The following is a 13,607-nucleotide window of genomic DNA, read 5'->3' as shown; positions in this document are numbered from 1 at the left end:
CTTCTTATTGAGAATGACAGTCAGCACTGACTAAGTCCCAGACTGTAGCGATCAAAAGAACAGCTAAAACTTAGCATGGAGCAACCCTACTTGCATATGAAGGTTTGCGATTTCGTAACTCGAACCATCAAAAACTTAAAAACATTTCTTTAAAGTATTCCTAGTAAACCACAGACTGCCTCCAACAACAGCAGAGGTTAGCTCCTCTGAAGTGCTCAAATCTGAGCCCTAAGCTGCTAAATCACAGCTTCAATCTTTCAGGTGGCGTCTGCGAGACCATTCACTGCACACCGATGTGATACAAAACTGAGGCCGGTCCTTTAGAAATAGCAGACAGCGGGGTCTGTGGGGTGTCAGATGTCAACAGGGACCAGTTGCTGGAGTCTCAGCCCGGGCTTCCTCTCGTGCTGCAGCAGCTGTGTCTTCTCAGACCTCACATTCCTGCAGGACAGGCCCACTTTACCCTCATCACCTGTGCTGATCTGAGGGCAGGACAGGCTCTCAGGGGCACCTCACCCACAGCAACATGAATTTAAGTCATTTACCTTCATTCCTTTTTTTTTTTTTTTTTTTAAACAATAATCATCTAGCACCAAAATGTATATTTTAAAATGATCATAGAAATAAAAGTCCGTTAGGAGCATCCTTTTTGCACAAATTGGATGATCTTCTGGTGACATTTGTCCATTCATAAAAACGGTATAAAAATGACTTAATGTAATCGGTAAGCACAGCAGATCAACTCACCAATAACTTAAAAAAAAATTAGGCTATAGTCTCTTAAGGTAAACTATAGTAACTATACTATAAAATCGATCAAACCCACTCAGGTGCACTCAAGATACACAACCAGGCGATCCGTTGTAAAATCTGTCTTAAGTCAGCTCTCCATCCACAAACACACGCACACACACAGAGAGACACAATGCCCATGATTCAGCAGCTTCTTCACCCCATTAGACCTCCCTGTACAATTACAGCTGCTTTGCAGTGCATATTGCCTTCAGTGCATTATAAGCTGCTCTGTCTGACCTCCACTAAATAATACATGTAACCACTTACCCCACCCTGCCGCAGTAATAGCTCCCATTTCTGCAGGACCGTGAAAACATAATACCTGGTTTATGTCGCAGTGACATATTGTGTACGGTTTCATGTACGTATATCCTTATTTTTGCAGTATCAATCTTTGCATGCATTGGTGTTCCCCTATGTTTTTTGCAAACCTTGTTTGAGCCTGTAATGGATAAAAAACGACCCCTGTCAATGGTTTGAAGATAAAAATGAGCCCTTTGTAATTTGTATCACTATCACAAATAAAATGAAAGAATAAAGTAAATCCAGCCTGCGTTTGTCATGTTACATGTGGTTGTTATTCTTATAAACTGTCCTTCAGCCAGCTGAAGCTCTGGAGTAAGCACCCTCTGTAGTGTGAAATGACATCTCAGTGAGGAGCAGCCAGAACTTTTTACAGGCTCACATCACACACACACACACACAGCTCTGACAGACTCCTCACTGAACAAAAGCACCGACTGAGCACCCCAAAACACACACACAACTTAAGTCTGCCAACTGAAAACAATGCTGCAAATGAGTGCAGGTCATAACGTTTCTTACGGACTACAACTGAATCATAGGTTCACTAGCAGCTTCAAGCCAGACGCCTATCGTCCCACAGCGGGGCAGCCCAACGCACCACAGTGTATAACTATCACTAAACATCACTCTTACCTCCAGACGTGAGCTGTAAAGTCAATTTAAAGTGGCACTCGAGTTTTCCCGTTTCTTGTCAGGCTTGACCGTGGAGCTACACACACTTGTAGCCACGCAAAAAAAAATCACCCAGTCTCTATTTAATTCCCTGCATTCCCACTGAATTAATTTGCTTTCTTCTCACTCGCCTCACTTGCCTCTTAGCAAAGTCCTCGAAAGTCAACTCCGCGTTGAAAACCTACGCATTTTTTTCTTTTTCTTTTTATCCGAGCATGTTCGCAGTTTGAATCCAATTAAACGGCAGTTCTTCGCTGCTCGGTCGCTGAAAACTCCTCTCCGTCTTGCTAATCAGTGCGGCTCAGCATTGCGCGTTCACGCCGCTGATGGGAGGGGAGAAAACACGGAGGGGAGGGGAGGGGCGAAGCAACCGGAAGTACCCTGAAACACACAGGGCAACAGTAACCACACTGCACCTCTCGGTTTCCGATAATGGATTATAACCTTTGGGGGTCATGTTAGAGTTTAAAAAAAGACTAAAATGACGGAAATTCACTTGATTTTAAAATACGTGGTTTTATCTCGCCTTATTCGCTGTAAAATACAAAGAAAGACACTTCTCCTGTGCTTGCATGTAACGACACAGAATGTCAGTTTTTCAGTAACGCTCACGTGCTCATACACCAATGCAAGGAGCCAATCACAAGCAAGCTTATCTCCACCCCACTGTCGCAAAATGTTACGGTCTTCTCGCCGCGATTTACGATAGTCATTGCAATGAGGGGCTTCACCGCTCGTGTTTTCGTGGTACTTTTAATTTGAATGTGTCATTTACAGGTAGGACACTTAACGGACACTGTGTATTTCAGTTTGGCAGCCAACGGTTAATGTGGCGCATGCTCAGTCTGCTATTTAACTCAGTTTTTTGGCTACGAGTGACGCTAAAAACTGTCGGTTAGCGAGCTCAAGCTAAAAACGCAGGCTCGATTGAGCGGAGAGCTGCCTGCTGAAGTAAACGCATTGCAGTAATGTGATGCTCCGCAGTGGATTCCCGGCCCAGCAAAGCGCTACTGTAACATCTCTGAAAATAACCCGATCAGCCAGTGCGCTAAAACGGCTCCAGTTAATGTGTCTGAGTGAGTAATAAAGCAAAGTAGCGAACAGAAAGTCAACAAGGATCCCAGAAACAGGCAGTCTGCTTTAGCTTCAGTGAAGTTTAACAGTTTGTGCGAGTTGCTTAAATGAACACAGACTGTGACTGCGTTTGAATCACTAGTCCAGGATGAGATCTGTGGAAAAAAAGCTTCATGTTTGAAACCAGTGTCAGGCTGTACTGGCCAACTGGCATCAGAATGAAGTGAATGAAGCCTTTTGCATTCTCTAAGAAACCCAAATGACGCCTTTAAATTCGTCAGATTGGTCCCCCTCCCTGAACCTGTTTCTATTCTGTGAAATTACTGCTCTGCTGAGTAGATGATCAACAGCTGCTAAATAATATTGCTTGTGAGATCACAGCGTCCTTAAGGTAGTATGTGCTGATTGGACCTATTTTAGAAAAGAGCAGTACGAGACAAAGAAAAGCAGTTCTCATATTAAAGAAAACACGAGCAGTAAATTTCTGACGAATCAATTAGCCGAACCCTAAGCATTAAAGCGTTTCTGTGTATTTTCAGATTGACACGCTCTGACTGCTCTGGAGGATGGATCCTGTAGTGCTCAGCTATCATGACAGCCTGCTGCGGCGCTCTGATGTCTCTCTACTGGAAGGACCTTACTGGCTTAATGACCAAGTCATTGGTTTTGCTTTTGAGTACTTTGCTGCCGAGCGCTTTAGAGTCCTGGGGGAAGCCGTTATCTTTATCAGCCCAGAGGTCACCCAGTTCATCAAATGTGCTTCCTGCCCTGATGAGTTGGCATTGTTTCTGGAGCCACTGGATCTTGCTTCTCGTCGCTGGGTCTTCCTAGCAGTGAATGACAACTCCAACCAGACCGCTGGAGGGTCCCACTGGAGCCTCTTGCTTTATCATCACAACTCCAACCACTTTGCCCACTATGACTCTCAAAATGGCAGCAATTCACTTCACGCACGGCGCATCGCCAGCAAGTTGGAGCCTTTCCTGGGCGCAGGGAGGAAAGCGCTGTTTGTCGAGGAGCCCTGCCCATCCCAGCAGAACAGCTATGACTGTGGCATGTATGTTATCTGTATTGCCGAGGCCTTGTGCGAGAAGGCCCGGGTGGAGGGCTCGCCACGCCTTCCTGTGCAAATGATCACCCCAGCCTACATCACCCAGAAGAGGGCCGAGTGGTGCAGACTGATCCAGAGCTTAGCTCAGAATGACCTCTGCTGCTCACTGTCTTTCCCTTAGCACGTCGATTGCCCCGCACTGTATGCAGAAAAGCTGTCACCCCACATATCTACTGCTGGAGAATCTGAATGCACTCCCTCAATACAGTATATAACTATATATATGAAATCTATTTCTATTACAGTCTCCGTCATACTCCATTATCAAAAAAGAGTTAAAAACATAAAGCAATGCTTCAAATATTTAATGACTTCAGAGAACCATTGGTGTCGTGTATATGCACAGAAACAAAAAGTATGTAAACAAGAACACCAGCATGCCTATAAAACAGATTTTCTCCTGTGTACATATTGAGCGAGGACGTCATGGAAGAGGAGGCACAGACTTTTTTTTTTTCTCCATTTTCTGAGTTTGGAGCGAATGTAGAAATGTTTACACAGATTATTGCTCAGGGTCATTTTAAATGAACTGAATTGACAATAAGAATGTGCACATGAACTCTGGCTCCTACTTTTGTCACACAGTCATTGTGTTCGTCAGCTTGAACGTGCGTACTTTTAGTTTTTGAGATAATTTGAAGAATTCCTGCTGTATGAGGGCGCCGACGTGCTGTGAGTGTTTATGGAACAAAGGGCAGAGTTGGGTGGTGGAATGTATCGAGCTCACTGTCTGTCGAGCTAATAAATGTGACTCTTGTCACATTTTTGTTGACACAGTGGTACAATTATTTATTGTTTTTAATTTTCTTTCTGTTGAAATTGAAGTCATTTGATGTCAGAAAAGTGAACTGCACGCTGGTTTACAGGCGGTTACATCACTGAGGAAATTACATTTGCAGATTTACTGAATTTTAAATGTGTGATTTGTAGATTTTTATTTTAACCTTCTGTGTTATTGATTGCCGAAGTGTTGCAAGCACTATACGCAGGGTATCATAAAATCTGGCACCCAAATGTTTATCTGCTTTTGAATACCTTAAGTTTTAAATGTTCCTATTTTGCTCATTAGTTGAGTGTTCCTTGGTAATGGATGATGACATGAATCAGTATCTTGAAGAAGTGCACTAACAGCAGTAATTTAGTACTCAAAGTGGAACAAAGCACAATATCCAGGTTGTTACATTCAGCAGTTAAAGGCCCAGCAGACTTTAAGAAAAACTAAGCAGAAACAATAAGTGGCAAAATATTAAGACTGTATTCTAATTGAAAAAAAAAGTGGCTTTAATGTGTTTTTTCCTTATCTTCTATCATACATACACTGTTACAATGGTAAACACGAGCTTCAGTTTCAAATCATGACGTCAGTATACGTGTAATGAGCCAAACACTCAGACTTCAGACTGCTTTGCATGCGACAAAACAATTTTTAGCTTCCTGTGTTGTCAGTGAGACAAGATATTACTGATGACATCTCAGACAAACAGCTCTGGCTGTCAGCAAATAAGTCCCGGCCATCTGCTCTTTAAACCTTCTGTTTGTAAGGGGCAACCAATCAGAAGAATGTTAGCTTAAAGGCAGAGCACGCAAAACAGCTTGTTTCAGACAAGGGAATTTGAGGAACTGCACCAGGGTCCGATAGAAAATGAAGAGAGGTCAGTTTGAACTGCGAATCATGCACAGCTACTCTAATCAAGTAAAAATAGAGAAGAGAAGGAGCTGGAAATAAGAACAATAGTGAAGACTTTTTCACTTCACTAGCTCAAAATAAATGAAATGGCTGTAATTTTTAGAAACATCAGAAATGTCCCACAATGTTTCCATGGACGTCCCGATGCAGGATGGGTGGGTAACTGTTGTAAGCTGTCAGCTCGTATTGTAGTTGAAATTAGGAAGGCGCACAGGAAGGGCATGCACCCATTTCTTTTAGATTTCAGAAGGAGGGAGTGTGGATCAATTAAAAGATCCCTGCATTGTTCTGTTTTACATACTCCCTACTGACACAGCTAAAGCGAGTTTAGATTCAGGATTAAAGAGTTTCACAGCCTATACCTAGAGATGGGGTGGGACACACAAACGTGTCATTTGGATTTTAGAAAGAGGGAGTGTATCAATTAAAAAATCATTGTCCAGTTTTGTATTAGATCCTTTATACAGAAACAGCTTGTGTAAAGTCAGGATTAAATACAAGCTGGACGTGTAAGCATAGTTTCATCTGTTGGCTCTCGGAAATTTTGTAATGAAGAGTCATCACCAAATCAGTCCGCCACATAGATTATAGTTAGGAATACTCATCGGTAACCATGTGGCAGAACAAAGAGCATTCAACTCCTCTGGCTGGCTGCCCTGCTCTCCTCTTAAATTCACACTGCTCAGACTGTGTTCACCCTCCTCTCTCCTTCCGTTGGCATTCCGTGCGCATCTACAGCCCACAGGCGTATTTCATCCGGAGTAACCAGTCAGACGAGCCATCGAGGTTTACTATTGTCCTCATAAAATGCCACAAAGCTGGGGCATTCTCCGCCCTGGCAGCACACTGCATTAGAGAGACAAAGTGCCCAGGGAAAGAAACACACATTCATTTAGACAGATTTGCTTCTAAATGGCCAATTTGTCAAGTCCACTCCAAGAGTGTTTACAGGGAAACAGAGCTCGGCTCTCTGTCTGTTGTCATCTCCCGGTACTCTCAGCCTGGTGTAGTATGCCAGGACTATTTGTCATAGTTTCAAGGAATATGAACTTATTACATACCAAATAACCTAAACAGAAATGGATCAATTTAAATCCTACAAAATCCAGTAACATGCTGTTTGTTCTTTTGGCAAACGACGCCCTGCTTTCTGTGGCCTAAAACAAAGCTTCTTAGTGTTTGTGGTTTTACTGCGCTGTAAATCCGCCATGGGTTTATTGATAATCTCCACTTATTCCAGGCCATATCTCACCTGCTGGACCCCGGCTTGTGCACCTGACTATGCAAAGTGAGCTGAACGCATCCAGTAATAATAATAGCAGCAGCTGGCATTTGGAAGCGCACGTGAAACACTGCAAACAATACTGACAAACAGCAGTTAGGCTGGCAGTGCGGTAAAACTGATAAAGCAGTTATAATGAACTAGCTCCAATAAAATGAAATAGCAGCTGTGAAAATGACACTTTGTGTAAATGAGGTGCTGATAACATTTTGGCTGGTTGCAATGGAGTCGTAAATGAAGGAAAACAGGACCGTCTGGATCAAGGGAATAACAGGTGAGCACTTCAGAGAAAAGCAGAAGTAAATGAAACACTATTACTGCAACAGTGGGTATCTATGAGTACAGTTAATATCCGTGTTACAGTTTTCAATCAGGCTGGGCTCTCTAACTGGCCCATCGCACCACCTTTATTATTTTAAATTTAACTTTTTTTTTTTTCTGCCTTTCTGTTGTAGAGTTTCTGCCGTGTTTGGGCCAAGCTTTAGCTGGCGGCCTCAAATTTGACTAGATGGTATTACATGGTCAACTGAGTGACTGCAAGGTGCCCAGGTCCTGTGGTTGCAACACAAGCCCCAATCATCCCCCCTCCACCACCGTGCTTAAAGGTTGGTGATAGTTGAAACGCTTATCCTGATGTGCTGTGTTTGATTTTCTTCAGACATGGGGTTTTGCATTTTGGCCAAACATCTCTCTTTCAGTGTTAACTATCCAAATAATATTGCTACAGACATCTTGTGGTTTGTTTGTTTGTTTGTGGTTTGTCAGCTTTGCAAACCGAAGCTGTCTTTTCTCTCTCTCCTGCGAACGCTCCCAAACAAGTCGTACTCGTTCAGTCTTTTTCTAATTGCACTGTCATTAACTTTAACAGCTAACATACTAACTGAGGCCTGTAGAATCTGAAATGTAGCTCTCTGTGTGCTGCATGCTCTAACCTCGGAGTGATTTTGCTTGGACATTCATTCCTGCAACAAGTGTGACATCATGCAAACACACATCTGAATGCTCCAACTGCTAAAACCTGTTTTTATATATCAGGTAATCCTGTGCATTTGTGTACTTAATTTTCTGAGTCCTGCAAATGCTTTGTTTTTCACAGCAGTCACCAGCTCCATAAAACTGCAGCAAAACAAGAAAAAAAACACACACATTCAAAGAAAGGCATCGATAAATGTCTCAAGACTTCTTTGTTGCTGTGTTTTACTTTATGTTGTTCCTGGGATTTTTTCCAATGATTTAGATATTTTGGCTCATCATACTGAAAAATGAAGTGTAATACATAGGTCATAAAAGAAAACATTCAGTGCTCTCACACAGCTGACATCTGTGTTTGAGAATTTGAGGCTTGCCTTAGTCTTCAAGCTGTACTTGTGTTCCTGCATCTCCAAATTTATTCCAGCAAGTATTTTGGTTTTAATTCATTTCAGAAACCTTCAATGTACACACTACACAACATTTGCAATTAATTTCAGGAGCCTCAGCCAAGGTTTCCTCTCACCTCATGTCTCAGTGTCTCCTCAGGAACATGTATGCAAACCAATGCAAACAAGTACTTACGAATGAAACATATAGTTTCATGATGGAAGCTCAAAACTGTCCCCGAGCTCTCAGAAAAAACATACTTGGGGAGTGTTGGCTCTTGCAAATGACATCATATCCTGTCACAACACATCTGCAGCCAACTTAAACAACGTGGAGCTTCATAAGCAGCAGCATGTGTGAGAAAAGGCTTGATTAAAACAAGCAGCATCCCAAAGAGAGGCCTAAACCTGCTCAGTTACATCCTGAACAGCACAGTTTGCAGGTGTGCCCTGCGTGGCAATGCGTTTTGTTGAGGAGGTGCAAGTAGGCCAAGTCTCTATCGCAATGTCACATCAGAAATTTTAAAAAAGAGAGGAAAAAACTGGATGCTCCACTGCAAGAGCAACACACATCCCCCTGAGATAAAGCTCAGCATTGTGCTCGGTGTTAACAGCGTGTACTAGTGAAATGCAGACGGGCAGGCCAGGCTCACACCCCCTGGGTCAGGTAGTTTTTATGTGGGACAGTCATTGTATGAGCAGAAAAACTGCTGGAGAATTACAGATTTATGACTTTTCCAGCTGTCTTTTGTAACAAAGAAAGAATGAAAAAGAAAAAAACAAAACTCCAGCTTCAAGTATTTAAAATCTGGTGTGCAACAGAAACACAATTAAGAACAGATTGATGGCTCTGAGAACGGTTGATGACTCTTACCAGCATCCTTTGGAAACTAGACAATTGGAACAATATGTTTTTAACATGTGAGGTAAATGAACTAAAAACTAACATTTATAATAGATATTATTTAAAGCTCACTGAGATTCTACACCACAAGTTAAAAAAAAGAAGTATAGCAACAAGACACAATGAGCTGATTTGTGACCTTTAGAGCTGCAGCTACACGTGGCTTCTTTCAACCTTAAAAAACACATTACCAGTGCGTTTGTGCTAAGCTAAACTAACTAACCGTTGGTAGTGACCTTACATGTGCTGTACAAAAATGAGACTGGTATCACTTTTTTTAATTAGCTCTGTCCTAGAAAGAAAAAATGCCTTTTTACCACAAAATGCCAAACTCTGACTCTGAACTCTCAGCAAATTACAGCAGCCTCATCATTTGGCTCTTTATTTGGCTCAAGCTAAAAGAAAAAAATGCAAACATGAAAAGCAATTTTTCTTAGTTTCACCACATGCGTGCGCTTGAAAATATTGTGGCCTGTGTCACTTGGTGGACACTGTTAACCACGCTGGCCGTGGTAATATATGGACACTGCGTTTTGTGGGACGCCAGATCTTTCAGCGGTCGGCTCGCTGGGTTCAATTTGTTATTGCTGGGAGGAAAATGAAAGAATCCAAAGAGCTAATGAAGCACAGATGCTTATGTGGAGAGAGAGAAGCAGACTAAAGGATGAGAGCGGAGAGGGAAATGAAAATGTACATGTCATGTACTACCATGGTAGTTTTCACAGACTACAGTTAATCCATCCGTGAAGATTCAGACCGTCATTTCTCATCCTCTGCAAGTGCTGAGTAGTAGTTAAGTAGTTAAAATGGACTTGAACTAAAATCCTTAGGGCAAGGGGGAACCAGGACGCCAGGTTAGGGGGGAGATATCATCACCCCCACCCAAGATTGGGTACCAAGCCCCAAGTGTGCAAAGAGAAGGATCGTTGAGTGCGAGAGGAACTGACCTGAAAGATAAAATCATAGCCAAGCTTGAAACCTGCATCCCCTGTAGCCAAGACTACGTGAAGTACCCTCAGAAGATCTACTAGATGATGTTAATGCAGCACTACAGACGATACCTACAGTCTCCATTAACTAACAGACTAACAAGCTGATCTACAATATGGCAGCAGTGATGAGTGAGATGCTTGGCTACAAGTTGAACAGTCACAAGGGGCAGTACCCTCTATGGAGAAGGAGGCTAGAGGCTAAGATCAAGGTAGCACGGAGGGAGGTTAGCCAACTATCGGAGTTGCAGAAAGGTGCAATGAAGAAGGTGCCTAAGAAGTACAGGAACCTGTCCATACCTGAGGCCTTGGAAAATGCCAAGCAATGACTCACAGACTTGGCCAGCCGCTTGAGGAGGTACACCAGAGAGATAGAAGGCAGGAGAATAAACCAGCTGTTCTGCACAGAACCAGCCAAGGTGTACTCTCAGTGGCAGGGGAACAATATGAGAAGAGCACCACCAAGGCTGGAGACTGAGGAATACTGGAAGAGCATATGGGAGAAGGACGCAACCCATAACGGCAATGCTCAGTGGCTAGTGGATCTGAGGGCAGACCACAGCGACCTCCCTGAACAGGGTCCAGTAACCATCACAGCGGCAGACATCCAAGAAAGGGTCTCCAGTATGAAGAGTTGGACAGCACCAGGACCTGACATGGTTCACGCCTACTGGCTGAAGAAGGTGACTGCACTCCACGAGCGTCTGGCAGCACAAATGAACCAGCTGCTAGCTGATGAGAGACACCGGGACTGGCTATGCCAGTGGTTCCCAAACTCTTTTTGCTGCTGGGCTCCCCTTTGTTTTACAAGAAAAATGTTCGCGCTTCGTGATTTGGACAGCCCAGCGCGTGCTCCCGACGAAGGGAAAAGCAATTATGCAGGGGAGACCTACCTTGGCACTTGTGCAGGTGAAGCCAAAGGGAAGATATGCTTCACCATATTTTCTAGTCTTTGGCTTAGAATGAAGTTGGTTTGGAAACATATTCAGCGATGCTTCATCTCCTGCTTTGCGTTTGTGTGGGCGCCCATGCTAGCAGTGTCCAAGCATTGTAGTTCTTTTCCCCTTTTCATACCGGCTTCTTGGAAAGCCATGTTTGCTTTACATGGCTGGGCTGTATACTTTGTCATGCTAAAAAAAATGAAGCTTTTGCCAGGTAGATATATAATGACAGAGCCTCCACTGTGTTTTACACTGTAGACACTCACTGTTGCACTGTTGACCTCCTATGTACACAATGACAATGAGTTGAACCACAAATTTGGCTTCTTGACAGCCGCCCTTCCACTGAGACCATTTCTGATGACATTTCAGTGAACAATAATCAACTGAAGGGCCAGATGTATCCCTCAGGTCCTGTTTCAGGTCTTGCTCGATTTTTTTTCCATATTTCTTAAGGACATGACTTTCACATACTGTTCATCTGCTGTAGACAGTTTTTTCTTTCTTCTTCTTTTTGTCTTCCCCTCATGCAGTTTCCTCAGATTTGCTAAAGACACACTGCACAGCATGCTGAGATATGCCAAGTCTATCATCTATCTGTCTATCTGTCTATCTGTCTATCTATCTATCTATCTATCTATCTATCTATCTATCTATCTATCTATCTATCTATCTATCTATCTATCTATCTATCTATAGTCTGACTTGGTGGCTGTGCTGCTGGGTGTGAATATTTAGCACTCAATCAAAATATACATATACATATATATAAATATAGTGAAGCTATCCAACTGTTTGAGAGCATAGAGGCGTGTCTTTGGTCTCAGCCAACCTCATTTAATCAAAACATAGTTTATCATGTAGCTTACTGGCAGGGAAGCTTTAATCAGAGGTTTTCCAATACACCTCTATGAAATGTTGTGGCACAGAGGAAGCACTGATTTTAGGCTCTCAAGTAGAGCTCTAAATCCACAAAAAAACTTGTAAATAAGCATTTTACATAAGGCTTAACTCTAGCCATGCAACCATGAGTAAATATTTCCCTCCACTGCAATTTCCTAGCAGACTTTTTACATTATTTGCAGACCATTTGCACAACATTTCAATGAAAATTGTCAAACTAGATCATTTTATTGTTTCACTGTAGATTGTTTTGATAAGATGTATGCCTCTTGTAATTATCTGCTGCATAGAGATTTCGTACCAGGAGAGGAGAAGAAATATTTGTGGTGTCTTGGAGTTAAAATATAGCACCTCTCACTTCATAAATAGCAGCTGTAACAGACTTGTGCTTTCAGCAGACACAGACGCATTCAATGCTCCACTGAGGTAATTTTCTTGGAAAACTTCCAGCAATGTGACTATTTTGCCGTGTGTAACAGAGGACATCAGCGTGACGTCGCAGTCAGCCCACTCCTTCACACCGCACAGGTCAGAGGTCAACAGAAGAGCATTTCAGGACAGACAATATGGCTCCCTGGAGGTATGGATGAAGCTACAGCTTGTCTAGCCATCTGCTTCAACCTGCCCCCATTACTCCAGCTGTCTTCACACTCTCACACACACTGGTGTGACACAGTGGTTGACTCCTGCTCTTTGTGCCTCTTGAGATCTCCAGAAGACTGAGTGCTGCACAAAGCAGGTATGTTATACCAAGCTCACTTTGGTAGTTCATGGCATTGATCCATACAGCAGGACAACTTTAAATGTAATTCAATGGCATGAATTCTAGTATATTTTAAGTTAGGCTGTAGTTGCAGTCACCTGGGGCAAGGCCTCGCCTGAAGGCAAAATGCTTTAAAGTAATTGACTAAATCTGTGAAGGTCTTTCTCTATTTTTCACCCCTTAAGTTAATTCTTCAGTTACATCACTTTCATCTGCCTTTTCAAGCTGTCACAGTGAGCCTTGCAGCCTTTTTAAACATTTATTTTCATCTATGATCCTTAAAAAGTCTTGTTAAATCCAAAAATCTGAGATATTACTTGATTAAAACATAAACTTCATGTGTGGTGTGTAAATATACTGACTAAAAATATAGGACAGGACAGTCTTACTTTCAAGAACTGAGATATTAAGTTTGGTCTTATTACATGAAACACAGACACACAGACACACACCAGAATTACTCAGAAAGAAATGTGACTGCACAGTAATGTGAGTGCCAGCCATATTACAGAAAACTGTCATTATAAGACAGGGAGAATTTTGCTCTACCGTGATTTATACTGACTCTTGGGTGATTCTGGAGCAAAAATGAGTCAATACAGACGTTGTCCGCCAAATGAAATCAGTAAGTTTTGCACTGAATAATTCATGCTGCTTTCACTCTTTGCTGAGCGGCTGTATTTAATTTCAGACACTGAGTGGAGTTTAGGGCTCTGTTCTGTTTGTTCACTAGATGTCAGTGTAGTTTCTTGTGATAAAGTTCTGCTAATTCTGCCGAAATCACATATGCACATCTTTGAGCAGTAACATGAGATTTTATTT

General features: G+C 42.5%; 2 protein-coding genes across 9 annotated transcripts in view; one reads left to right on the top strand and one right to left on the bottom strand.

The window, feature by feature from the left end:
• The window catches only part of myo9aa (myosin IXAa), a 97,538-nt gene extending 95,473 nt beyond the window's left edge, over positions 1–2,065 (bottom strand). For all 6 annotated transcript variants that reach the window (XM_086293121.1, XM_086293112.1, XM_086293088.1 and 3 more), the window contains exon 1: positions 1,735–2,065. The gene's annotated coding sequence lies outside the window, so the exon portion shown is untranslated. The remainder of the gene's footprint in view (positions 1–1,734) is intronic.
• Positions 2,066–2,159: 94 nt separating this feature from the next.
• On the top strand, positions 2,160–4,730 carry senp8 (SUMO peptidase family member, NEDD8 specific). 3 transcript variants are annotated; one of them, XM_086293068.1, is made up of 2 exons: positions 2,160–2,550; positions 3,387–4,730. In XM_086293068.1, exon 2 carries the CDS (start codon positions 3,414–3,416, stop codon positions 4,077–4,079), a length of 666 nt encoding a protein of 221 aa, XP_086149194.1. In that variant the 5' UTR covers positions 2,160–2,550; positions 3,387–3,413; the 3' UTR covers positions 4,080–4,730. The 3 variants fall into 3 exon arrangements, with proteins under 3 accessions (XP_086149194.1, XP_086149183.1, XP_086149202.1); XM_086293057.1 differs by lacking the exon at positions 2,160–2,550 and adding an exon at positions 2,557–2,849; XM_086293076.1 differs by lacking the exon at positions 2,160–2,550 and adding an exon at positions 2,862–3,238.
• Positions 4,731–13,607: the final 8,877 nt, after the last annotated feature.

The sequence above is a fragment of the Aulonocara sp. 'chitande type north' Nkhata Bay genome, linkage group LG1 (assembly GCF_057382095.1).
Source record: "Aulonocara sp. 'chitande type north' Nkhata Bay isolate Kocher_YH1m ecotype deep benthic linkage group LG1, A_spYH_male_GT1.1, whole genome shotgun sequence".
NCBI classification, from domain to species: domain Eukaryota; kingdom Metazoa; phylum Chordata; class Actinopteri; order Cichliformes; family Cichlidae; genus Aulonocara; species Aulonocara sp. 'chitande type north' Nkhata Bay.
This window is presented reverse-complemented; position numbering and strand designations above follow the sequence as displayed.